This window comes from Lissotriton helveticus, chromosome 5_1, assembly GCF_964261635.1.
Source record: "Lissotriton helveticus chromosome 5_1, aLisHel1.1, whole genome shotgun sequence".
Lineage (NCBI taxonomy): Eukaryota > Metazoa > Chordata > Amphibia > Caudata > Salamandridae > Lissotriton > Lissotriton helveticus.
Window position 1 is genome coordinate 1,549,479,116 of NC_136065.1, and position 25,193 is coordinate 1,549,504,308.

Genomic DNA, 25,193 nt, shown 5'->3' on the forward strand with positions numbered 1-25,193 from the left:
TATTTTATATTATGAACATTTTTACAAAACAATTTTTGAATTATAAATGTGTCCCATTTAAAAAATGGTTGTATGTTTGTATTACACATATAATGGTGGCATATATGGTGACAGGTATGCCCTGTACCACAGGTACATAAGACACAGGCCTTTAATCACCCATAAACATGTATCCCAGTCATACACACACACATGTACGTTCATTCCCACAGACCATGCTCTCAGTGACACACATTGCATCTCTGTCATAGTGCCCCTCGTCAAAGAATTTTGTTCATACCATAGTATCTGGCTCTGTGGATATTAGGCTTAAAGTCAATGAAACCGAGCTTAGGGGTTTCTGGTTACAATGCACAAGTTGCTTGGCCTACATTAGCTCAGAATGATTTTCACCAATCCTAAGTAGCTCTCACTACAGAAAAGGTTGGAGACCTCTGTTTTAGACGCAAAAGTGGTGGCAACTATAATAGAGGAGAGACTCTTTTTTTCAAATTGTTATTCTCATTGCTAGTAGAGTCAGTGAGATGCTGGAGTCCTACTTTTAGTCGGAGATAAAGTACCCAGTATCCTAGGCAGTTGATAACAGATACACACTCGCCTTCGATATTGGTAGGTGTCTTCAACAACTTCACAGATCTGCAGAAAAGGCCAACAGTCAAAGCGTCTAATACTAGAGGATTTACCAACATTTTTACTAATTGTAACGCCAGCCCCTAAAGCACTCTGCAGAGCATTACATTGTTAGTGCCACTCGGATTGTGTGACAACAAAGGACTAAATTATGGGGTCACTTTCTCTGGGTAGTATTATTTTGATCCATTTGTGCTGGAAATATATGTTTGAGGCATGTGTGCTGTAAATACACATGCTTTAATTACTCCTGCCATCTAGTGTTGGGTCCGGATGTTTGTAAGTTGTTTTTCTTCTAAGAAGTCTTTCCTAGTCACAATGTACAGTGACTCCTCCTTTCGGTGATAGTGGGCATGGCCTTCGACTCCATTGTTAGATTGTTTTGTCCCACCATCTGGTTCGGATGTGGCTTGCTGGGCTCCGGTTCGAAACCGTTCTTTGGGTTACCCTCGACACGCAATCCTCCCTACCCTCGACGGTATTGTGTCTGTACGCTTTCCTACTTCTCCGCGTATCGTTTCAACAAAGGAATCGACCTTCCATCGGAAAGCTACGTGGACGGCCTTTGTGGCCTAACTGCTCTCGGTCGATGGATCGGACTCCATTTAAATTCTGTCCTCGGTGCCACCAAAGTATCTCTGCACTGACTCACACGAAGTGCGCAACTTGTGCTTGTCTCCTGAGCACAAGGAAGAAAATTGTGACCCTTGCAGATCGTTCTGATTAAAGTAGACTCTTCGCGATCGTCAGGCTCGTCATCGAGAGATGTAGCGTCAAAGCATTGAAGATATGCCGGACATCTTCTGTGAAGACTCCGGCCAAGAAAACATTAAGGCATCAGCAGCAGAGGAGGAGGAAGCCTTCTCCAAACAAGACTCGGAGCTCGATATAGACCTCGACGCCGAAGAACTGCCGCAGGAACAAAGTCAAAGGAATTTATTGAGTGCACAAATCACCAATAAGGTCTCATGGCACTTGCCGAACTCCAAAAGACTGACGGTCTGGTCTGGACAGCATTATTTCTGATCAAATAACCATGTTTTTAATTCCTTACGAAAACATTTGTGGTCAGTGATAGAGAGAAGATAAGACAGAAACGTATTCCAACAGTCGGGAGCAAGAAAGGAAATGGAACGTCCCCCACTTCGTACAGTGCGGATTTGTAGTGGGGTAAGAAGAGATTTTGAGCAGAATCTTAACACTCTTCCTGGCCGATACCTGAGCTTTTTCTCTAAATAACAGGGTCCTGTACCATATATGATCTTGTGGGTAACGTGACTACCGAAGACCCATTGCCACCACAAACTTTGAAAAAACACAAGGCTTCGGCACCACCTCTGCTTTCTGGCAAAGATCGGCACCGCCCTGAAACAACTAGTCAAGCCTTCCGGCTCGTTACCAGGTCGAGTCGAAACACTCAAGGTCCAAGCACAAATCCGGCTTGGAGCCGGGAGCCGAGATCCTCCTTGCTGAGACCCAAGCTGCCTTCGGAACCAAAATCTTCAGCGCCGAAAGGCCAGCATCTGTCTGCACTGAAAACCTCAGCGCCAAAACACAAAGAGACCTCTTCGGATCCGAAAGTGGATACTTCTCTGTTAACACCTGAACCGAATCAAAAGAGGCTACATATTAATCCCGAGACTCCCCATATTCACACAAAACCACCTCTAAAACGCAAGCTACACGATGAGGACACTTCTTACAAGATCCCCTTGAAGAAAAAATCTGTAGCTACAAGTCCTTTCCATCTGCCATCACCTCCACCTCCAGCACCACCTGAGAATCCTTTGCAGTTTACACGTTAGGATTCCCCCACAATCTCACCATGACAGTGCAGATGATGGGGGGGAGGGCGGGGTGAAGCTCCCAATAGATCTATGGACAGATTCCACAATTGATCCCCAAGGTATACTGATCGTGGCCTTTACCCAGCCTAACCTTCTCCTCCAGACGACAATGGATCACACCAAGAACTCATTGCCAGTGCTGCTTATTACCATGGCGTAGAACTACACAAAGAATCACTAGAAGAAGATTTTTTGTTTGAGACTTTAGCATCCGCACACAGGTCATCACAGACACTTCCCATGCTTAAAGGCATGATGCGACATGCTGATTACATTTTTTAAAGACCCAGTCTGAGCACACATCTTGGCTCCTAGAGTGGACAAAAAATATAAGGCCTCTCCTAGAGACCCTATCTTTATCAAGTGACAGTTGCCATTAGATTCCTTAGTAGTACCTAATGCTCGCAAGTGGGCAAATTCTCAGGCATCAGGAGATGCTCCTCCGCCAGATAAGGAGTCAACGTTAATTAACGCTTCTGGCAAGCGCGTAGCTGCTCAAGCCGCAAATCAATTGCGCGTTGCAGATACACAAGGCCTTTTATCCAGGTATGACAGGGCACACTGCGACGAAATGGAGCAATTGCTCCAATATCTTCCAGATGAGCATAAGGCTCAGGACTTAGTAAATGAAGGTAAGCTCATATCTAATTCCTCTATATGATGTGCTCTGGATGCTGCAGACACCGCAGCTAGAGAGGTTAACACCAGCATCCTGCTTAGGAGACACGCTTGGTTAAGGAATTAAGGGTTTCAACCTGAAGTCAAACAGTCAATCCTTAACGCACACTTTGATAAGGAACACCTATTTGGTCCTAAAGTAGACCAGGCGTTACAAAAAATAAAGAAACCACACTGAAGTAGCTAAATCTATGGGAGCCCTCCAGACAACATCCAACAGAGACTTCTTTTGTCGCTTCTTGTACAGAGGAAGGTCAAAAATCCCATCCCCAGATCAAAATACCTCAACTTACAAAAGTAACAACCAGTTCTCTCCCTCCAAAGGGTTTTTTCGAGGAGGTTATAGAGGCAACAACTTCAAGGATAGGGGTAAGGGCAACACACCCCGCAACTCCCCCCCCCCCCCCCCCCCCCAACAAACAGTGCCTTGCCCACGCTCCCCCCGATTACACCACACCTGTCGGGGGAATACTTCAACAATATTTCCCCATTTGGCAGTCTGTAACATCAGACAAATGAGTGCTTGGAATTATTTAACATGGTTATTGCTTGGAGCTTACCAGCAATCCCCCACCTCAATCTCATAAGTTATCTCCAGAACACATACACTTGCTAAAACAAGAGGTCCAGTCCTTCTAACTAAAAGGAGCAATAGAGAGAGTTCCAATACAGTACCAGGGCTCAGGGGTTTACTCTTTGTATTTTCTCATCACCAAAAAGGACGGTTCCCTAAGACCTATTCTGGATCTTAAGAGAGCTAAACCATTATATACTGTTTGAATACTTTCATATGGTGACAACAGGTGCTCCCATTTTACAAAGAGATGATTTTATGTCTACTCTAGATTTAAAAGACGCATATTTGTATGTTCCGATTTATCCGGCTCATCTCAAATACCTCAGATATGTGATAGCATGCAAGCATTACCAGTTCACGGTGCTTCCCTTCAGAGTGACTACAGCGCCCAGAGTTTTTACCAAATATCTGCCAATAGTTGCTGCTTGTCTCAGAAGACAACAAATTCATGTATTTGCCTATCTGGACGACTGGTTTATCAAAGCCAGCACTGTCTACAGCACACACAGATCACAATAGATCTACTTCATCAACAGGGGTTCACCATCAGTGCTCAAAAATCTCACTTTCATTCGTCACAGATGCGGTCGTACTTAGGATCCAGTATAGACGCAATCAAAGCTCTAGCCTCTCCCAATGTAGCAAGAATATGCTGCTACATTTTAAACCCAACCAATCTTTACCAGCCATCATTCCCATGCAACTACTGGGAATGATGGCGTCTTGCATCGCAATTGTACTCCATGCAAGGCTTCACATGCGTCCCCTACAACCGTGCTTGGCACGTCAGTGGAATCAGTCGCAGGGTCAATTAACCGATCTAGCGTTGGTAGACAGCCGTACCTATTGCTCTCTGCAGTGGTGGAACCCACAAAACGTATCCAAAGGACGGCCTTCCATCGACCCTATTCCACAGATCGTTCTCACAGCAGACGCATCTCTAACAGGCTGGGGGGCTCATCTCAAAGGTTACACAACACGGGGCCTGTGGAGCAACAAGCACAAAATATTCCACATCCACTATCTAGAGCTGTTAGCCGTTTTTCTAGCACTCAAAACTTTTCAAGCTCACCTTATAGCCAAAACTGTTCTAGTCCTAACAGACAACATAACAGCTATGTATTATGTACAGAAACAGGGGGGGACACACTCTCTCTAACTGTCGACACTAGTGCAAGTCATTTGGAATTGGGCAATCTATCACAAGATTTTTCTTCTGGCAGAACATCTCCCAGGAATAAACAATCAAATTGCCAACCTCCTCAGCAGAAGGAGACCACAAATCCTCGAGTGGAACTTCATTTCCCAAGTTCTCTTCCCTACATCCAACAATTGGGTTTTCCACAGATAGACCTGTACGCCACAGCCAAAAACACAAAATGCCCAAGCTTCGGCTCCAGGTTCCTACACCATTCTCAAAGGACATTGCCTTATGGATGAACTGCCTACGCTTTTCCACCACTCCTGCTCATTCCGCATGTGGTTTGGAAACTCAGACAAACATCCTTCACACAACAAAATCGATCCTTTAAATGCTTCTATACAAAACAATATTTGTTATCTCTTACATTTACAACAAACTGGACTGGCTTACTCGTCTATTCGTTTGCACCTGGCAACAGTAGCTGCGTACTTCCAGAATAGACAACATTTGTCACTATTCAGAGTTCCAGTAATCAAAGCTTTCATGGAAGGATTAAAAAGGGTAATACCACCAAGAATTTCTTCTGCCCCAGATTGAAATCTTAACATCGTTATCACAAGGCTCATGTTGCCACCTTTTGAACCATTGCACAAGTGCCCTTTACATTTTCTCACTTGGAAGGTTGCTTTCCTGATTGCCATCACATCACTGAGGAGAGTTGGTAAGCTACAGCCATTAACCTTAGAAGAACCCTTCTTTCAGCTACACAAAGGCAGGATAGTTCTCCTCACTAAACCTAAATTCCTTCCCAAAGTGGTTTTTGCTTTTCATATAAACCAATCGGTGGAGTTACCAGTTTTTTTTTCCTCAACCTGATTCTGTAGCAGAATGCGCTCTTCACATGCTTGACGTTAAAACGGCTTTACTGTACTACATAGATAGGACAAAAGACTTTCACAAAACAAAGGTTTGTTGCATTTGCTCCACCTCACTAAGGCAATCCTATCCCAAAATCTGGTATTGCCAGATGGATTGTTAAAGGCATTCAAACATGTTATATTAAAGTTAAAAGAACTTTACCATACCCCCTAGAGTGCACTCCACTCGCAAAAGTTGGGGCTTCGGTAGCCTTTTTATGCAACATTCCTCTAGCTGACATATGTAAGGCCGCTACATGGTCTACACCACACACATTTACCAAACACTATTGTGTCGATGTGTTAGCACGTAAACAAGCTAATGTAGGCCAAGCAGTACTTAAAACACAGTTCCAATCAGCTGCAACACTACAGGTTTGCCACGACTTTGGGAGTATACCGCTTTGTAGTCTATGCAAAGCATGTGTATCTACAGCAGAAATGCCGCAAACGGCTAATGTTACTTACTCAATAAGCATCTGTTCTTGGCATGTAGAGCTGTAGATTCACATGTGCCCACCCACCTCACCGGGTGCCTATAGTTGTTGCAGTTATTCAATATACATACATATATACATGCGCGTGGACATCTTTATACTACTCTTACTTACTCAATTCTCACCCTCTTGCGGGAAAACAATCTAACAATAAGTTGATGACCATGCGCACTATCACCGAAAGAAGGAGTCACCTTACCTCGTGACTAGGAAAGACTTCTTCGAAGAAAAACAACTTGCAAACATCCGGACCCAAAAATAGATGGCAGGAAAAGGCAAAGCATGTGAATCTACAGCTCTACATGCCAAGAACAGATGCTTATTAGGTAAGTAACATTGTCCTTTTTGTTGAAATCTGCAAATTACATCTCAAGTGTAATGAATCTGTAACTATGCTATAAAAGCCACAGAAATATATGAATCCACTGGCCCTAACCTTTGTTTTATCAGCAGCGGTTTTTTGAAAGGGAAACCATATCTGAACATTCTAATTTAAGGAGCGCACTCTGTTATCTGCACTTTGTAGATGCAAAATGTGTTATTTTTAACAATGCGAAGTGTTTTCACCTAAATCCTACATTTTTAACTACATACTGTACGCAATGTGTTTATCCCTGTAAAGCACTCTGATACCCTGACGGGTCATGTTCGCGCTGTATAAAGCCTCAAATAAATAAATCATTAGGTATAGTTTGCTTATTTTTACTGTTGCTAATCAGAGTAGTACAGTATTTCACTTCTATATCACTTCTGTCCTCTGTTTTAACAAATAAGATAACTGACCCATAACAAACACGCAGCATAAAAAATACATATTGGCTAATGTGATTTTACCGTATTCTCACCTCACAGTTCTGGTGACAGCTGCAGAACTGCTGCAGTCTTCATGGTTTATGTTGTCACCTGAACGCCTTGCGATGGCTGTATTGGACATCAATACATAGTTACATGAGGTGTATCCAGTGTGCATCTCTAAACAGAGACACACACAGGTTTAAGTTTGTTTAAATGTACTTACTAGAAGTTTGTGCCAAAACTTATCACCAAACTTGAGGTTTGCCCACTTTCTCTTAGGACCATAAGACACCTGCAAAACAAAGAAATCACATACGTGAGGAGGGGTGGGCACATATCTATTAAATCAAAAAGACACGAGGTATAACAAAGACTCAAATCTCTTCTTTATTTGTTGTGGCTGATGTGGCTAATACTGTTGGATCGACCATTGCACCCTGGATTGTACAGTGAATGCACTTATACTACTCATTAGGAAACAGCAGTGCACTACTAGAAATAAAAAAAACTTTTTTGCTTTTTCTGGTGATACCTTCTTATTGGACTGGTCAAATGTAAAATGACAATGTGTTCCTCTGTCCATACATTCACTTAAAATTATGCTAACATTCTGGCAAGGCAGAAAGCTATAATAGAATGGACTATACATTATAAGATGGCTATATTAAAGATTCAGTTTTCAGCCACTCGCTTTTTTTACACCCATCTCCAGATCATTGGAAATGCTGTTTTGCAGCATGTGAATCTTGAATACATTCATGCGCAAAAAGATATTGTTAGTTACCTGAATTAATAGTTTGAGGAGATTCTTTATTCTTGTGTTCTTTGATCTATACCAGTGAAAATGAGTACGAGCATGGTATTGATAAATACCGAATGGCTTCACTTAGAAACAGAGTACCAAGACAAGGAAACATTGTATCCTAAGGTTTATCCACTGTCTGGCATTATTGGCTTCCGGTTGATGTTATCATGGGTCACAAGTCATATTCACTATGCTCAACGCCCACAAAGTGACTTTCAGACTTGTAAGCTAGATGCTTTGTAAGTTGACTACTAGACCGTCAAAGATGCATTGCATGTGAATCTAGCAGTAGGCTAGTTTACTCAAAACCTCCTTCCTTCCTTGACAACCTTTCCTAGTTATTTTGAGGTAAAAACACAACTCTCATGAAACCGACTTAAAATGCTGTTTCTAGACTCCAGTACTTAAGTATTCACATAATTCTATTCAACATGTGGGGTCAGGGAACAGCCCACCCACTCACAGTATATTTCTGCTGACAGACTACATTTCTGAGTTCAAGTAAAAATATAATTTCTTAGAAAACTAGAGGTAAGTGAGAGAGACACTGCAGCTGGCTGTGCTTGTACCTATTGTACCTGACCAAGGTTTACACTTCTAATGCTTCTGCTGCGTATATACCATGTATGAACCCTGTCTTTTATTGTAGCATATGCAATACCTGTTTAGTGTATTTCACAGAATCTTTCGTTACCATTGATTCTGCTATATATTTATGAGTGGAACTTCACTATTTTGGGCTATTTTTGCTTTTTTGCACTATTTGTACAATATTGCAGTTTTGCTCACTGTTCCCCTTCCGCCCTTCGCAGAAGTCCACCCACTGTTGGGCGTCAAGGGGGATGGCAAATCCAAGAAGAAACAAGGGGGCCGCCCAAAAGGATCGAAAGGTAAAGAGAAAGATTCTCCCTTTAAACCGAAAATCTACAAGGGGGATCGTGGGCTGCCTCTCGACGGAGTAGCGAAGGGTACTGTGCAGGTGGAGCTGTGCCTGCCCGTGCCAGGTAAGTAGCCAGGCTGGGCAGTGGCAGCTTGCTTTGGCGGCCTTCCTTTGTGCCTTTTACCATCCTGCTTCACTTAGGTTTTAGCCCTTTCTTCCTATTTGCTCTGCAGGTTTATGTTTAAATCTCTCCCAAATCCAGAATTGACCTCTGCTAATAGGGTGTGCTTCTGCATTCTCCTAGTATGCATGTCACAAACTTGTGCAGAAGGTTTTCCCTATAACTTTTAACAACAACACTCCTGCACAATATAAGCTTCCACAAAAAAAGTGTCGCCTTATATTTTTTTTGCGATTTTATTTTAGGGAAGTGCTAGTCTCTATAGGTTTTATCGTCGATAGCAGTATACCACAAAGCTTTTGTGGCACTTTAAAGCATTATTTGTTCGTAAATTCGTTACATCTGCAACACCTGCTTAGTGGAGTGGTTTCTGTGAAGAAAGACCCTATAAATTACTCATCATCTTTCTTTTGCCTTCATTCTTCCACGGAAGGAGATATTCTGTAGATGTTAAGTATAGTCATTTGACATTTATAGTTGCTTTTATTTTATTTACAGAGCAGTACATTAGTGTGACTCAATTAAGTGCTATCATCCTAGCTTGTTCAATACGCTAAATACACCTTACCTGGAAGCGCACTGTTTATGTGCATGCCAGCAGTTCTTCCTAGGATTTTCAAAGACCTGATTTTTTGAAGATATATAACAGTTCTATAAAAATTTAAGCCCCGTTAAAAAAAAAGACTAGTGCTTATTTAAATGACTTTTCTTGAAAGTAGCAAGCATTGTTTACAGTTGTTTCTTTTCCATCTTCCTGATATGTCTCACATTTTAGAAAAGGCAAGTTCTGTGCTGATAGATGTTTCCAGTAACATGCAACTTCTGATAAGAGGAATATCTGCCTATTTTATCTCCCTAAAATAACGCTAATCCCCGAAAAAGGAAGTAAACAGTGTACCTGACATACTAGAGTTTGCATACCTGATTCCACATATTTTACTCCGTTCCTAACATCAGGTCAGTACCACTAGAAGCAAAATGCTGTGATAGAAAGAACCATAAGTTTGAAATGGTGTCTTGAAGCAAGCTTTAAAAGTATTCAGAAAACAAGAAGTGTAATCTGACTTTAAAATTACATTAAATCATCATATAATTTGGTCTGTATAAAGATATAACAATTGAGAATGAATTGCAATATCTAATTTTGATGCTTGCAAATGGAAAGAAAAAAAGAGGGAAAAAGTGCTTGTTCAAAAGTTCAAGATTGTGTGCGTATCCAAGAGGTGCCAAAGGACCATACACCCTCAAAAAACTGGTTTAAAGCTAATCAATTGTAGTACATTATAATCCAACTCAGTCAGATAAGTGTTAGATCAATTTGCCAATTACATCAATGGCGTTTTGGTCCACAGTGAGTCATTTTCAGAACAGAAGATTATTGAAAGTTGGCCACAGACACTGACTGTCACAGCTTTGCCGGCTTGATTATTGCTTTGAATGGCAACACATCTTTATTAATTTGTTTACGGTTTCTGTTTCTTCTTGAGCTTCATCCACCTGATTAAGGATGTTTTGCTGGAATTTTAGTCTTCCCAGCTTCACGTTTTCTGTGACCAAATCTTTTGTTTGTAGGTGCACTTTGTTAATCATAATACTCTTAGAATCACCGTGATCACCTGACCCTTTTATTTACTCATTTATTTGACCGAATACACTATTATATCGCCAGATACCTAATATTGTTCATTTGTCTTTAGCAGCGCAGGCTTTCCTGGACATTGCCACCAGTCCCAGGCTTTGCCATTGCAAATAATTACAACTAAAAAGTAAATAAAAGAACACCCCACAGTTTTTCATTTGTTATATATGAAATGTACGTTTCTGTATGATATCAATAATATAGAAAGCTGTCTCTCTAAATAGTGCACTAAAACGAAGTACACTGTGTATAAAGTCCAGGCAACCCTGATTGGTTTACAGGGCTTTCTTCAAAAATCCCAAGCGCTCTATTTTGTAGGAGTGTGGTTGAGTAGCTTGGGCTAATCAAAGGGGAGTGTTGAGCATTTGTTGTGCACATCCATAAATGGGACGCACACTCAATAAAGAACTCCAACACCAATTTATAAAAAATAACACGGATTTTTATATTATTTTAGGCCACAAGAGTTTTTTGATCCGATAAGCACTTTTCAAGATGGGTTTTCATCATTTAAATAGACAATACTGTTTTCGCATTAATGTTAACCTATGAGAAGAACATACACTCTATAGGACTGCTTGTCAATGACTTAAAGGGCTGTTCTTCAGGACTTAAGGTAAGTAGAGGTTAAGGTCCAAGGCAACACCAACAGAACACCTCAGTCGACTCTGGGACATTTGAGTGCAGAGGTGCTTTTTGGTGTCTGGTGGCACAGTCAAATCAATGGGAAACGATTCCTGCAAAAAGAAACTGCAAGCAGCGACTGGGAGGCCATTCGGTTCGAACTGAAAAGGGGGGCTGGGGTCTTTAGGGTCTCTATACCCGAGTTGCACTGTCGGTTGATCTGGACTCGGGCTGTTGGGCTCTTGTGCAATCGTCTTTGACCAGTGGGTCGTGACGGTCAGAGGCACTCTGCTTCGGTGAGCCCCCAGAAAGAGGCTGCAGACAGGGTCTGGGATAATAGTCCGGCAGAACTCAAAGATGAGATCAGGTCTTCGGGTTCTTTGGGTGCTAGGGACACTATCAGTTCACTTGGTCTCGGGCTGTGGGGCTCGGGTGCAGAGGTGCTTTCAGGTGTCAGAGACACTTGCTTTAGGTGAGGACCTGGAGTTGGGTTCACAACAGGACAGCTGGGTTACTCTATGATGGCTTCTGTGGTGCTGACGTCCCTCATCAGCTGGTCGATCTCTGGGGTCCGGATTGGACCACCAACAAGTCTTTGCTGCTGGAAGGGGTCTGGTACTCTGGATATTAGTGCTGGAGGGCTCTTGGAGGGTCTAGCGTCTCATTACTTGCTGGGGAGCACAGAACATCTACTCATGGGTGGCTGCTGCGTCGGTGAGGATGGGGTCAGCAGTTTGGTAAACCAGAGCTTGCACATCGGTGCCTGCAGGATGCAGCGGTGTAGCTCCTTTACTCCACAGGTGATGCAGGCTATTTTGCACAGTGCTGGAAGCCCTCCTAGGCTTTTGGAAGATGAACAGCTTCAGGATGAGTCGTCTTTGTTGCAATTGTCGGGGACAGCAGACAGGCTGGCACAGTTGGTGCCAAATCAGTTGCTGCTCCTCATTTCTTGCTTTTTGTGCCCATTCGATGTCCTCCTTCTTGAGTCAGTTGATTTTGTCTCTCTGGTGCAGGGTCTCCCCTAAACACTAGATTTAGGGGAGTAAAAGGTAGTAGCTAATAGGCTACTTACCAATGGGGTCACTACACTCCCTATATGATCACTTCTGAAGGGGAATGGGCATAATCCTGTCCTAGAGTTCCCAACTCCACCAAAATCAAGATGGAGGAATTCTTTCCTTAGGGGTGTGACTGGCCTGGTAGTGCACCATGCCTCTCTGCATATCTAGTTGCCCATCTGTCCTGGTACCAAATGTGCCTCAGGCCGCAGGGGGTGGCATCTCCCAGGTCTGAGGGAAGCCAGGGTCGAGCATCAAAGGCAGCAGAGAATTTGAAGCTTCTGGCACTGATCATCTAAATCACTATCCATCCTGCTGGAAGAGATGTGAACTCCTTACTCCGGAGGAGGCATTTTACCTGACCTCCTACGAGCGTGGGATGTCACCCCTGGGTGTAAGGAACTAATCTGTGTTGGCAGGCAGGGCAGAGCCCAGTCAGCCAGCTCACTAGAGGCTGGTAGGTTTTATGGGGCTACTTCTAAGATACCCTCTGAGTGCATGTATTAATAAATCCATCACTGGAATCAGTGGAGTTTTATTAATACGAGGTGGTACCAAACACTATAGGTTTCAGTGAAGCCATCACGTAGCTGGGGAAATCGTAATGACCAGTGCCCTCTGTGGCTTCCCTGTTCACTTGTACTATCTAGCAATTAAGCTAGACAGCACAGGGGAGTATCTGCTCATGCATGTATGTCCTCACATGTAATATAATGCACCCTGCCTTAGGGCTGTAAGGCCTGCTCTAGGGGAGATTTACATATATTGCATGCAGTGTCTGGGTGCATGGCACACGGGGAGTGTGCCATGTTGTGTTTTCACTTTTGTCTGCACCATTTCACTCTACATGAGTTTGGTATTGGGTCCCTTAGGGTGGCACAATAAATGCTGCAGCTCTGAGGGGACCTTTTTTAGTACCCATGCCCTAGGTACCAGGGGTGCCATTTACTAGGGAGTTACAGAGGTGCTAAAGGTCTTGCCAATTGGGGAACAATTGAATAGTTACTTTGTTTTAGGAAATAGTACTGGCACTGGGACTGGGTTAGTAGGAACACAGTGCACTTCAGTCATAATTGCATTGAATACCAGGCAAAAAGTGAGGGTGACCATGTCAAAAAGGGACCTTTGCCACAAGTAACATTTTCTTCCACGCCAGTTATGCTACACAAATTGGAATACATTTGTTTAGCATGGATAGCGGACTAAATCTTAATTTCATAGATTTTTTAAAGGAGATCGTAAGTACTTCATGGCCAGCCATAACTGGTGCTCTTCCTTGCCCTCATTTTAAATTAGCTAAATACGTTGATGAAAACAGCACCACTTGTGTAAATCAGTTCCTTACTGAGTTAAGGTCAAAGGCAGTTGGACCAGCCACTTCATCATTCTTCGATATTTTTATACCAGTGTTGACTGCTCAATTGGATATTGCATTTTCAGTCATGGCTACACTGCTGTAGGTTGCCTTGCATTTTTACCTGAATATTAGAGATGATTATTTGACCTTCAAGTACTTCTAAAAAAACACCTCTTTATTTCAGTTGCTTTGTGACCCATTATTGCTTTGTCAGGATTGTAACACTGTAACTTTGAACATGAAATGGAAATAAAGTTTACCAATATGGTAGTCTTTGTTTCAGATAAGCCACAGCTATTGTGACCATGGTTAGCTACAAATTGCATCTGTGGCATGTATTTGACCTTTATCCCTCATTACTGCCCATGAGGAATATATATTTTTGCCTTGCGTCATCTGGGAGACATTGAGCAGAAACTGCAGATGTCCTGAGAACTCACTGGCACTAACGTGCGGTCTGTGCCTGATTGTTGAGATGTGTGGTTTGACTGAAGTCTTAAGAGACAGAACAGAAGGCTCCGGCCAATTTCATTGACTTGTCAGTAGACGCAATAACCTCTTTAATCCTTTAATTGATAAAGTGCTGCAACAGTTGAAAACAGTCATAGCCTTATGTTTTCCATGAGGCTCCTGGCCTCCTTTATTTGGCCACAGCGTTTCAGTGATTTAAAACAAAGGGTTATTTTCAATACACGCCGTAGACTAGTACCTTCTCTACATTTTTCTATTCTTGCAGATCAAAAAGTAGCTCCTTTAGGAATAAAACCTATCCGGTCATCCCTTGTGCTTTCCACTGTTCTACCTCAGGAGATGCACACTACCTGAATGAGGGAGACTTTCCCTGCAATGCCATCATTGGACTTGGGTCCCACCACTGTACTCTGGTCATAGATGTCTCTTAGGTGATCTTAGGGGCTGTCTAAATAGAGCTCCTATGAACCCTAGTCAGAGCCCCTTGTGTCTCAGGAGAGAATGGACAAGTTCCTTTTCTTAGATGACATAGAGCCCCTCCTGTAGTGCTTTCTTGTAAAAAAAAAAAAAAAAATGAAGAATGAAAGACTGCTTCAGCCTATACAGTCTAATCCGTTCTTTCTTGTCAAGAAGCACTAGATCCTGATTCTATGCCTGATTTTGGCACACGTTCATCACCACAGCAGTTTGTTTCTGATGGATACTTCTAACTGCAGTTTCCCCACATTTAGAATATTGCCAGGGTACCAGGCTGGATCCAAGCACTTTCACAGCAGTTGTCCCTTGCGCTCTGGTGGCATTGTGTGGCTCTCTGTTGACCTTGTTCCACCCCAGAAGTGATGGGGTGGAGTCTCATACGGGCAACCCAATGTCAATTCTGTTCTTTCCCTGCCTTCGTTAGAGTCCGGAGTTGTACCCCCTTTCGACGGTTAACAAATTTCTTCCAAAATCTCTTACTAGTGTGCTATTTAACAATGACCCCACTGAAAGACTACAGGGTTAGAACCATGCTGTGACTGTCAGAAACATGTCAGTGAGGGACTTGCACAAGGTCTGCATCTGGTGTTTGGACTTGGGGCATGACTCTACAATGTGCGAAGAATGTACGTTCATACACCTGAAGGCAATTCAGGCCTGTGATGCAGAGCTATATGTTGCTAAACGCGAAGGAAATCTCAGGCCACGCACAAGTCTCAATCCAAGTTTAGGACCTGGACACATTCCTGCTTTTGTGGCATGATGGGTCCTCCTCGTGGTCAAAGTAGCCAGAAAAATCCAAATCTAAGAAGAAACGTAAGATGTCAGAGGGCCTCGACCCATCCCACCACTCTGTTTCCAAAGAGTCGGTAGAGTATCAAGTGCCAACAGATCACTCTAACGATTGCAGAGCCAATCCCACAACTGGTCCTGTTGCACTCTGACTTTCTCAGTGCATAGGCCATAGTAGGTATTTTTGGCACTCTGCCAGCTTCCTCTGGTGTGGCCTTGGCGTCCCAGGTACGCAAGGATCTCGTGTTAGGATAGCACCGGCGGTTTTCGTCCTCTGCGACGTCTGTTCCCCATGAACCCACCTCTGTGTTTGGCACTGACTCTGATGCCGACTTCCACTCCAGCTCCAAGATCGGTTCCGGTCCATTCTCCACCTACACAGATCCGGTTGTTGCCTGTGTCAGAGGTCGAACTCTTGCAGTTTCTGGTGTCTGACCTCAAGCCGAATTCACTTTGACTTCAAACGAGGGCTGCGACTAGGTCCCACTTCTGCGCACATGTCCCCATGCGCTCTGATTCATAAAAAACTGTTTGTATTCCATTGGGCCATCTTCAGAGCCTTCATCGTGTTTTTGCCTCTGATCAGCCTAATAATGACAATAACAATGGTGAGGATGCAAAGGATTTAACCCACACTATGATAATATTTATATGGACTTGCAGGAGTCCAGTGGGCTGGATACCCCCCCTGACAGTTGATTTCACACCTTGAACCCTCGAAGGAGGAGAGGACATCCTTTGCTGTAGTCATTTTCGTACATCTGAGGTTGTGGATGTACAGCTGCCTCAATTGAAATCAAGACAAATGTCCTTACTGAGGTTTGCACCCCGGGTCAGCCTTATATGAGCCCTTAAGTTCATTTAATGAAGAGCTGTTTGACACCCTTGTGGACACTTGGGCGAAGTCTTGCTCTTACCCACTGGTGAACGTGAAGGTCGCCAGGTCCCATAGATCGCCACCAGGAGGTGCAACCTTTCTTACCCAGGACCTGACACCTGAGAGGTTAGGGGTCCAAACTTCCACCTGCAAAGCCAACCCTAATACATTCCATACAACAGCTCTAGACAGGGAGTTGGAAAGGATAGAGGCATTCTGGAAAAAGATGTTCTCCTCCACCAGCTTAGTGTTCAGGTCAGTGAGTGCAGGCTGCCTGTTATGCCATTCTATGCATGTCCTCTGGGACATGGGCATCGAGATCTTACTTGCGGTCCGGTAGAAAATCCAGGTTTCTTTGGTTAAAACTAGGAAGGATGGTCAAGATACAGATAAATATGTCATTAGGTCTAGCCTGGATATTACTGACTGCTCGGGGCATGCAGTGGGTACTAGTGTGGAGCTCTGCTGCCACACATTGATGTGATCCAGTGGCTTTTCTGGGGACGTTCAAGGGTCTCTAATGGATATGCCTTTTGATGGGTTCTGCACCTTTGGCAAATAGGCTGATCTGCCCTCGAATGTTTTAACGAAAGCAGACACGCAGAACATTCCTAAGCCCTTCCCACCCCTGCCTTGCAGTTTCCTCAGCAGTTTGTTTCTTTCTTTAATTATATAAAGCGCACAAGTACCCTAAGGTGTACTGGCTGTAAACACAGAGACAGAAAAGAGGAAAGCTAGATTACAATCAAAAGCGATATGCTTTGAGAGCTTTGCAATAATGCAGATGACTTGACTCCACATGGATGTCAAATGGCAAGGTGTTCCAGTTTTGCCCTTGACAACCACAAAAGCTCTACCACCTGTTCGTTTTCCAAGAAACCTTGATTCATTGACCTATAAAGCAATTGAAGAGCAGAGTTGTCAGGCAATATTTGAAAAACTATTATGTTATATAATGCATTGGTCATGCCCCGTACATCGCTTAATGGCAGTAACACAACATTTTAAAAGTATAGTGCCCAAGCAGATTAGTCAGATGATGAGTGATTCTGGCTGATCTGGGAAGTCTTAAGATAAGCCTGACTGATGTGTTTTGCATTACTTAAGCACAGTGTATCAGATAAGGGGGAAAGGGCCAGAAACCAAGTGTTTGTATAATCCAGACAACTAGTAATCATTGCCTGTACTATTGTTGTCACATAGGAGCCTGGCATAAATGGAATGATCTTTCTAATCCGTTTCAAGACCGCTTTAGAGGGCTGGCATTTAGGCAACCTCAGTCACTTCTGTAGCTTCCATTTCAGGGCTGGGAAAGGAGATCATGCAGACACTGGGCAGGTCTCCAGGGCCACTGTTCCACTTAGCCCCTGCGGCATGAGCCTCCAAGCTACTTTCGTTTGGCTTTAGCAGTGCACAGCCACCATGTGAGAGGCAGGAACAGACATTTTCTTCGCATATGACTGGCCATTACATCTGACAGATGGGTCCTCCTGGTCGTCGTCCAGCAGTGTAGCTTTCGGAGGAGCACTTATCCATCTTGCTACAAGAGGTGTTGGCTGTACAGGCCAAAGGGGCCATTGAGAGGATACCTACCATGTATGGATGGGTTGTTTCACCGGCTATTTTCTTGTGCCTAAGAACGATGGAGACCGTCATTCAATTATAGAACTTCTCCTGAATGCCTTTCTCTGGCCTAAATTCAGTCTGCCCTAGATCCGGGTGACTGGATGGTTGACTTGGATCTGCAGGGCATCAAAAAGCAAAGTGATGGAATGCTTGAATTCATCTCGGCCACTGGCGATCGCTGAAGGCCGCATCCCAATCCACCATTATTTTTTACCCACCATACCACCTCAGTTTGGACCCAGCCATTTGCAAATCAACCTTGAACCTGCTCCTCATGGGAACAGTCCAGTCTGAACTGCTAGGCCAGGTCCTCCCTGTTTTAGAATGCAAGAAACCCAGGACCGTTTTCACCCTTTTTATGGGCTCATCTGCCAGGTGTAGCTTGATTTCAGTGGCACTGTGAGCAAGAGACCCACGTCTGGGCATACCAGTCATACTTAGGGCATCAGAAAACAAACAAATGGATGAAATGCTTAAATTAATCTCAGCTATTGGCGATTGCGCAAGGCTGCGTCACAATCCATCGTTTTTACACCTCCGTGCCACCTCAGGTTGGACCCGGCCATATGCAAATGAGCCTTGACCCTGTTCCTCATGGAAACAGTTCCACCCGAACTGCCAGGCTGGGTCCTCTCTGAACTGGAAAACAAGCAACCCAGGGCCAGTTTCACCCTTATTTTGGGCTCATCAGCCAAGTACAGCTTGATTCCTGTGCCACAATGAGCACAGGACCCACATCTGGCATACCCGTGATATTTAGGGCATCAAAAAACAAAGTGATGAATTGAATTCATCTCCACCACCGGTGATCGCTCAGGCCACATCCCAAGCCATTGTTTTTCACCCACCATTCAACCTCAATTTGGACCCAGCCATATGCAAGATGTATGCAGGATGCATACTTTAATGTGCTATTCCTGCAGTCCCACAGATGTTACTTGATGATCAAGGTTGGCCAATAGCATTTTCAGTTTGCTGTGGTGGCTTTAGGCGTTACCAGTGCCCATCATGTGTTAATGCAAGAGATCTAGAAGGTCACCCAGCAAATCTTCGGAAGTTGGGGATACCGTTTTCCCCCTACCTCAAAGACTAGGTGTTGAAAGTGGGCTTGCCACAGTCAGTCATAGACCACCTACAGACTACAGCAAACCTCCTAACATCTTTAAGGTTCTCAACAAGGTGAAGTCACATCTGACGTTTGCAGAGGGGGTCTGAGATTTCCTCACTTCATGCATTCTGCTTGTCCACTGTGCCAGATGGCATATCTGTGCTCTGCAGTGGGATCTGAAGCCTCAGTGGGCCCAACACCAAGGAAACCTGTCAGATGTATCCAGGTTTCAGAGGAGACTGCACAAGATCTAAAGTTGTGAGTACTACACCGCAACCTCACCAGTAGTAGACCCCACACTCTTCCCCACCCAGAGTTGAAAATGTGACTGATGCGTTCCACCTGGACTGGCGAGGTCACCTGGGAAAGGTGAGGATCCAAGGACTCTGGCCTCTGGCGAAGCTGGGCTCCACATAAATCCGTTGGAGCTGTGTGCCAGCTGTGTGTCATTAAATGTCCCCTGCCATAGGGCAAGGAAATGCTGCTGCCGGTTCTCACAGACAACACCCCTGCCAGGTAGTACTGCAACAAGCTTGGCAGAGCACGGTCCTGTGCCAAGAGGCACAATGCCTCCGGAGTTGACTGATGCGTCAGGGAATGTTGCTGATCTTTAATGACCCATGCTATGGTGGGTCAAAATGGCTGTTGCTTCCTGAGGTGACTCAGTACATCTTCTGACAGTGAGCAGAATCATGGCTGGATTTGTTCGCCACCATCAAGAGTGCTCCGTGTCAAGGCATCTGCATGTGGCAGTCCCCAAAAATGCTCTTTTCTAGGAGAAGCATTCAAGATAGAGTGGCGCACCAGACTCCTGTATTGCTTTCCACCACTGCCTCTCCTGCCCGAGTTCTGTAGATCAGGAATGACTGGCCCCAAATCATCCACATTGGGCCAGAAGTGAGAGGCTGCTGAAACATCTTGGCATCATCATTTGTCCTCTGATGAGGCTACTGCTGCAGGAGGATCTTTGGTCACATCTTCAGTGCAGAGTTTTGCACCTGAATCTGCACAGTCTGTACCTCTGTACCTCTGTGCATAGAGATTGAGCGGTGGCATTTGATCTGCCTCCTGAGGTTGTGGATGTGAACCTCGCGTACAGATGTCCTTCTAAATAGTCTATCTGCACCAAGCACTGAAACAAATTTGTGGCCTGGTGTGGAGTCCTCATTACAGACCACTTACAAACCAAACTGTCAAATGTATTACTTTTTGTTTTCTCCTTAGCCCAGCAAGGCCTTGTGGTGGGTACCCTTCAGGATTATTTATTTGTCCTTTCTGCCTTTTCATACTGACCTTCCTAGCTGTGTTTTTTTATTTAAATCACCTTACCTGATGTGTTCTATTAAAGGTTTGACACATGTTCCCTTCCCAACTGTTTGTGAAGCCACAGTAGAATCTTAATTTGGTCCTGACTTTCCTTATATTTACCCCGTTCAAACCCATGCACAGCTGCTTGTTGTGCCTTCTCACTCTCGAAACTGCTCCCTCATTGCAATCGCGTCAGCTTGCCATGTGATTGAGCTCTAGGCTCTTATTATTGCAGCCACCCTACACCACCTATTTCTAGACAAGCTGGTGCTGAGGGCCAGGGCTGCCCTTTTGCCTAAAGTTGTGACTCTTTTTCACTCTGGGAAAAACACCACCCTCCCATTGTTCTTTGCACCACACTGCCCCTCAAAGGAGGAGGAAATATTCCAGCAACTAGGTCCCAAGAGAGCTCTCAGATTTTATACTGATAGTACCAAACACCATCCGATGGACGATCATCTCTTAGTGGGATTCTCCGGAGCAATGAAAGGCAACACAGTGCAGTAAAGGAGTCTGTCACGGTGGATAGTCCTCTGCATTAAGATATGTTTTACAGTGGCCAAGTAGTTCCCCGGAAAGACTGAGGACTCATTCCACCAGCGCCAAGGCTGCTAACACTGCGTTGGCGCACAGAGTGCCTGTTCTTGGCATCTGTCAGGTCGCAACATGGGTGTCAAAGCATATGTTCACAAACCACTACTGCTTTCATAGCCAAGTATGATTGGAAGGGTGTCTTTTTGCCTGTTCAGTGTTGCAGGACTTTTTGTTCTGAGACCAGTCAATAGACATTCCACCTTTGGGACATACAGCTCTGGTATCTACTTACAGATTAGGAATCTGCAGTTAAAAGTATCCAGCAAAAGATCAAGTTACTTACCTTCAATAACTCTTTTTGGTGGACTCCAACACTCCTCACACCTACAGAACCTAGGGTGGTCTCTGCTTACCTTCTAAAAACATCCCAAGTTAGAAATCTACAAAGTAGTACCTCCAGTTATTTGTGGCACTGCGTCTGAGGGCACTGAAAGTCTCCAGCAAGAATCTGGAAGCAGGAAGCTGAAATGCGGCTCTGCTCTATCACTTCATGGGTTTGTCAACACTGAGCCACAAATGCCGCCTGGTGGCACTTGGAAGCGCTGCTGTGATAACGTCCTGATCCATTCTGGCGCTAGGGCAATATTCTAAAGGTGTTACATCAGCAGTTATAATGTTTGGGTCATCTTTAGAGTGCACATTAATAGGGTGTGCAAAACATAGAACTGTAACATAAAATATTGTCTTAATCATTTTTCAAACATGATTTGTTTGATTGCATATTAGTTATTGAACACCCATCCTGACAAAGCATTAAAATGTATAGTTACTGAGCGGTTAATATATATCCTTTTAAATGTTATCTAAAATCTGTGCATGTATGAATATTATTAATTACATAGTGTTAATTATATTGCATTTTGATGTTGCCATGCACTTAACATTCAAGTATGTTGCCATGCTTAAGGTTGAAAATAGAGTGATCTTCTATATCCATTCCAAAGCAAACTCGGTAAGACATATATCGAAGAGAGCACAAATTTAAGGATAACGATTCAAGAGATTGGAAGTTTGTTTTCCTAATATTATGTTTATTTTAATTTTGAAGCCGATAATTACTTTTTATAGGTATAATAATCCAGTTAACGCTGTGTTCCTGTGACATGAAGCTACTTAAATGGAAAAGTGTCTCCTCGGTAAACTTTACATTTTTGAAGGATGTAAAACAGCTACAAACACTTTGTACCGTACACCATCTTTCATCATGGCAAGCAGGGCCGGATTTAGCATTGGTGGCGCCCGTAGCATCAATCTTGGTTGGCAGCCCCAACGACCACCTTCATCACAGATTCACTCACTATTACCTTTCCAGGGTGTCCCTCATCTCTCCAAAGCCCCTCTCTCACATGTATTTAATTTATTTTACAACACTGCTCATAGTAATGTAGAGTATCAAGAGCAGTTCATAGCACACATACAATGTACAGAGACAACAAATCACACAAGTGTATAAATGAACATATCCAAATTGTTGTATAAGACAATGAGAGCTGCAAGGTGTATATGTTAAGAGTGCTTGGTCTGGAGAAGCACAAACTCAGTATTTAAAATTTCACCCAGTCGTAGGGGTTGGCTTTACTAATAAGAATTGATTTCTACCCAAACACAAACTCTTTAGCAATGAAAGACTGGAAGGAAAAAACATAAGGTTCTAAACCTATGCCTTGCAGTTCCCATGCAGCTCTTTGATGCCAGTTCATTGCTCACTGTGCTGTTAGAAGGATTGTAACTTATGAACTGCAAGTGCCAAATAGATCATTATGCCAAAAGCAGTAACCCACTGAGCTACTTACATAAAGTATAATTCTGTGATCTGCATTTTACACGTGCTTTGCAGCAAGCACATTAACCCTCTGCCCTACTTTATGATGAATCAAAACTGCAACTAGATGAAAGTCATCTCTCTCCAGCAGATATGTTAATCACCAGAGTTATCTGGGCATTTTTAGTTTTTATCTGAAAACTGCTGGCCACTCAAGTACCTCTACAGGAGGGGCTATTAATCCCAAAAGGTATTTGAAAATGAAATACCTCTCAAGTTTGTTGCCCAGTGCGGTGGCACTGGTCTCACTGCCTTAATGCCGGCCCGATGGTAAAGCAGTACACGTTCCTCTATTCTTCATCAAAAGATGCTGATTAGATTCCATTTTGTCCGTTTTGTTTTTCTCTTTTCTGCTTTCGCCTCCTCATGATTATAGAGGCATTGATAATTTGGTGTCTTCTTCACTACGACCTGAACAGAACTGGACAGCTATGTAGCCCTAAATAACTTCATAAGATTCTGTGGTGTTGGTGTGAGCAGTGGCAAATCCTAAAACAAGTCCTGATCGGTCACCTGCTGTATCTTTTTATTGCTGCTCCTTAACATCTTTTTCACTAAATGTCTGTCTACAAGAGTCAAGGTGGTTTCTGTTGTAGTCAGGCATATCCCTACTAGAAAAATAGGACACGCACATGTGCCACTAGAGACACTAGTCAAGGACTACACCCTCTATGTTTGCTCACAAGATGATACATAGTTTTTCCTGGTGGTCTTGGGTAAAGTGAATGCTCAGGCCCTAGGATCCCTCATTCTTTCTTTCCTGTTAGTGTCCTATCTTAGTATGGTTTCGGACTTAAAGAAAGGAATAAGAGAGCCAAGGCCAAGAAATTGATTATAGTTACCTTCATAAAGCCTGTACAGTTCATTTTCCAGAGGCTCTCTTCTGTCCCAATCCTGCTTCATTGGTCAACACCATCTTACCAACATGCTCTTTAACAATTAACAAATCGTGTTGATTGGAGATGCACAATGGTATGGACATTTACTGTGTGTCCCAATACGGAATTAGCCATGCAAGCTCTGTTTATGGAACTTTTTGATAAGCAGTTTTCACTCCCACTATTAGATGATAAGGTAGTCATTGGGTGTGTATGTGAGAGAGTCAAAGACTTGCAGTAACAATTCACCAGAAATATAACTTAACATTTTGCAGCAGGAAGAGTTCAGACTGCTAATATTATTTTATTTAGTGGTTCTCAAATTAATTGATTTTGCGGCTGCTGCATTTTCCGCAGAATGATGGATTTGCCCATTAATCATCATCTCCTTTATTATCTGTGATTTTAACAAAAAATTGTTTCTAGTTCAAATGGATCAGAAGTTACTAAAAACTTGCCAACACATTTTGCAGTGTAGTGGAAAACCCTTCACAAAGGTGCACTGGTGACGTATACGTTGCTTATTACTATATTTGGATGCTAAATCTGTACCAACGAGGTGAAACTTATGCACAAACAGCGGTAAGAAGTGTAAAAATGAAAAGATGCTAAAGGAATACAATCGCCGAATAGGCCACATTATGTTGCATACTTTACTTTTTCTTGCTACATAACTTAGTCAACCCTGCCGCTTTTGGTCAATGCCACATAATTCTAGTGGCACAGCTATCAGTTAATGTAAAATGTCTTCTTGCCCAACTCGTTTATCATTTAGATTTGCAGTTTGTTTGTAAATCCCTGATGCCATTCGGGTCTTAAATAATTGGGTTTTCTCAGCTAAACTGATGTGAAAATATCAATGGTGCATATCCAGCATCTCTCGTCTCAGATATACCCCTTATCATTATCCTGCCATCACATTGGTCCTCGGTTTTCTTTCTGACCACCAATTATTGAGATCTGATGCTGTGTATGTTGTTTTTGACTATCTTAGTTTGATGTTGAGACTGACATGGGAAATAAAGATTGATGGCTCTAATTCCCTGTAATAAATATTCTCCACACAGTGAGGATATTTTATTGCAGCGTTTTAAAGACTCTTTCTCTCTTGTGGAAAATCTATTGCTCATGCTTCCTTGAATCCCCAAATACTCTGCCCTTCTGAAGGTAAAACCAATGTGTTCCAGTGTGGGGCTCACTAACGTCACTCTAGTCACTGAAAAAAAAACACGGGCCCAAAGCTGGGAGAAAATGAAGCATTGGATCTTTAAACTACGGTCAAGTAAATAGGCGTGAGAAATTGATTCAACACCAATGAATGCCCTGGATTTTTTTCTTTTGGGACTACCCGCTTTTTTGTGAGTCTCTTTAACTGTAAGCTCTGTATATTGGGAGTGCTAACTGCCAGTTTCCACCTTGTTAAAAATAAGATCCTCTGCTGTGTACTTCTAGGGTAAGAAGCTATAGGCTAGTTACATGTGGATTTGTGCGCACATGTGCGTGGGCGGAATGTGGAAGTCTACAGTCTGAGACTAATATCTGCACACAGGTAACATGTCAAAAGGGGATAGGTCATGGATTGGTGCTGACGTGACTATGCCTTAATATATG

The 25,193-nt window shown here is 43.4% G+C and overlaps 1 protein-coding gene across 4 annotated transcripts in view; it reads left to right on the plus strand.

Annotated features, from left to right (window-relative positions):
• RBBP5 (RB binding protein 5, histone lysine methyltransferase complex subunit) overlaps positions 1-25,193 on the plus strand; it is a 256,733-nt gene that overhangs the window by 206,197 nt on the left and 25,343 nt on the right. For 2 of the 4 annotated variants that reach the window (XM_078644629.1, XM_078644628.1), the window contains exon 13: positions 8,703-8,894. In XM_078644629.1, the coding sequence (XP_078500755.1) occupies positions 8,703-8,894 (192 nt within the window). The remainder of the gene's footprint in view (positions 1-8,702; positions 8,895-25,193) is intronic. The other 2 variants (XM_078644631.1, XM_078644630.1) reach the window with 1 other exon arrangement.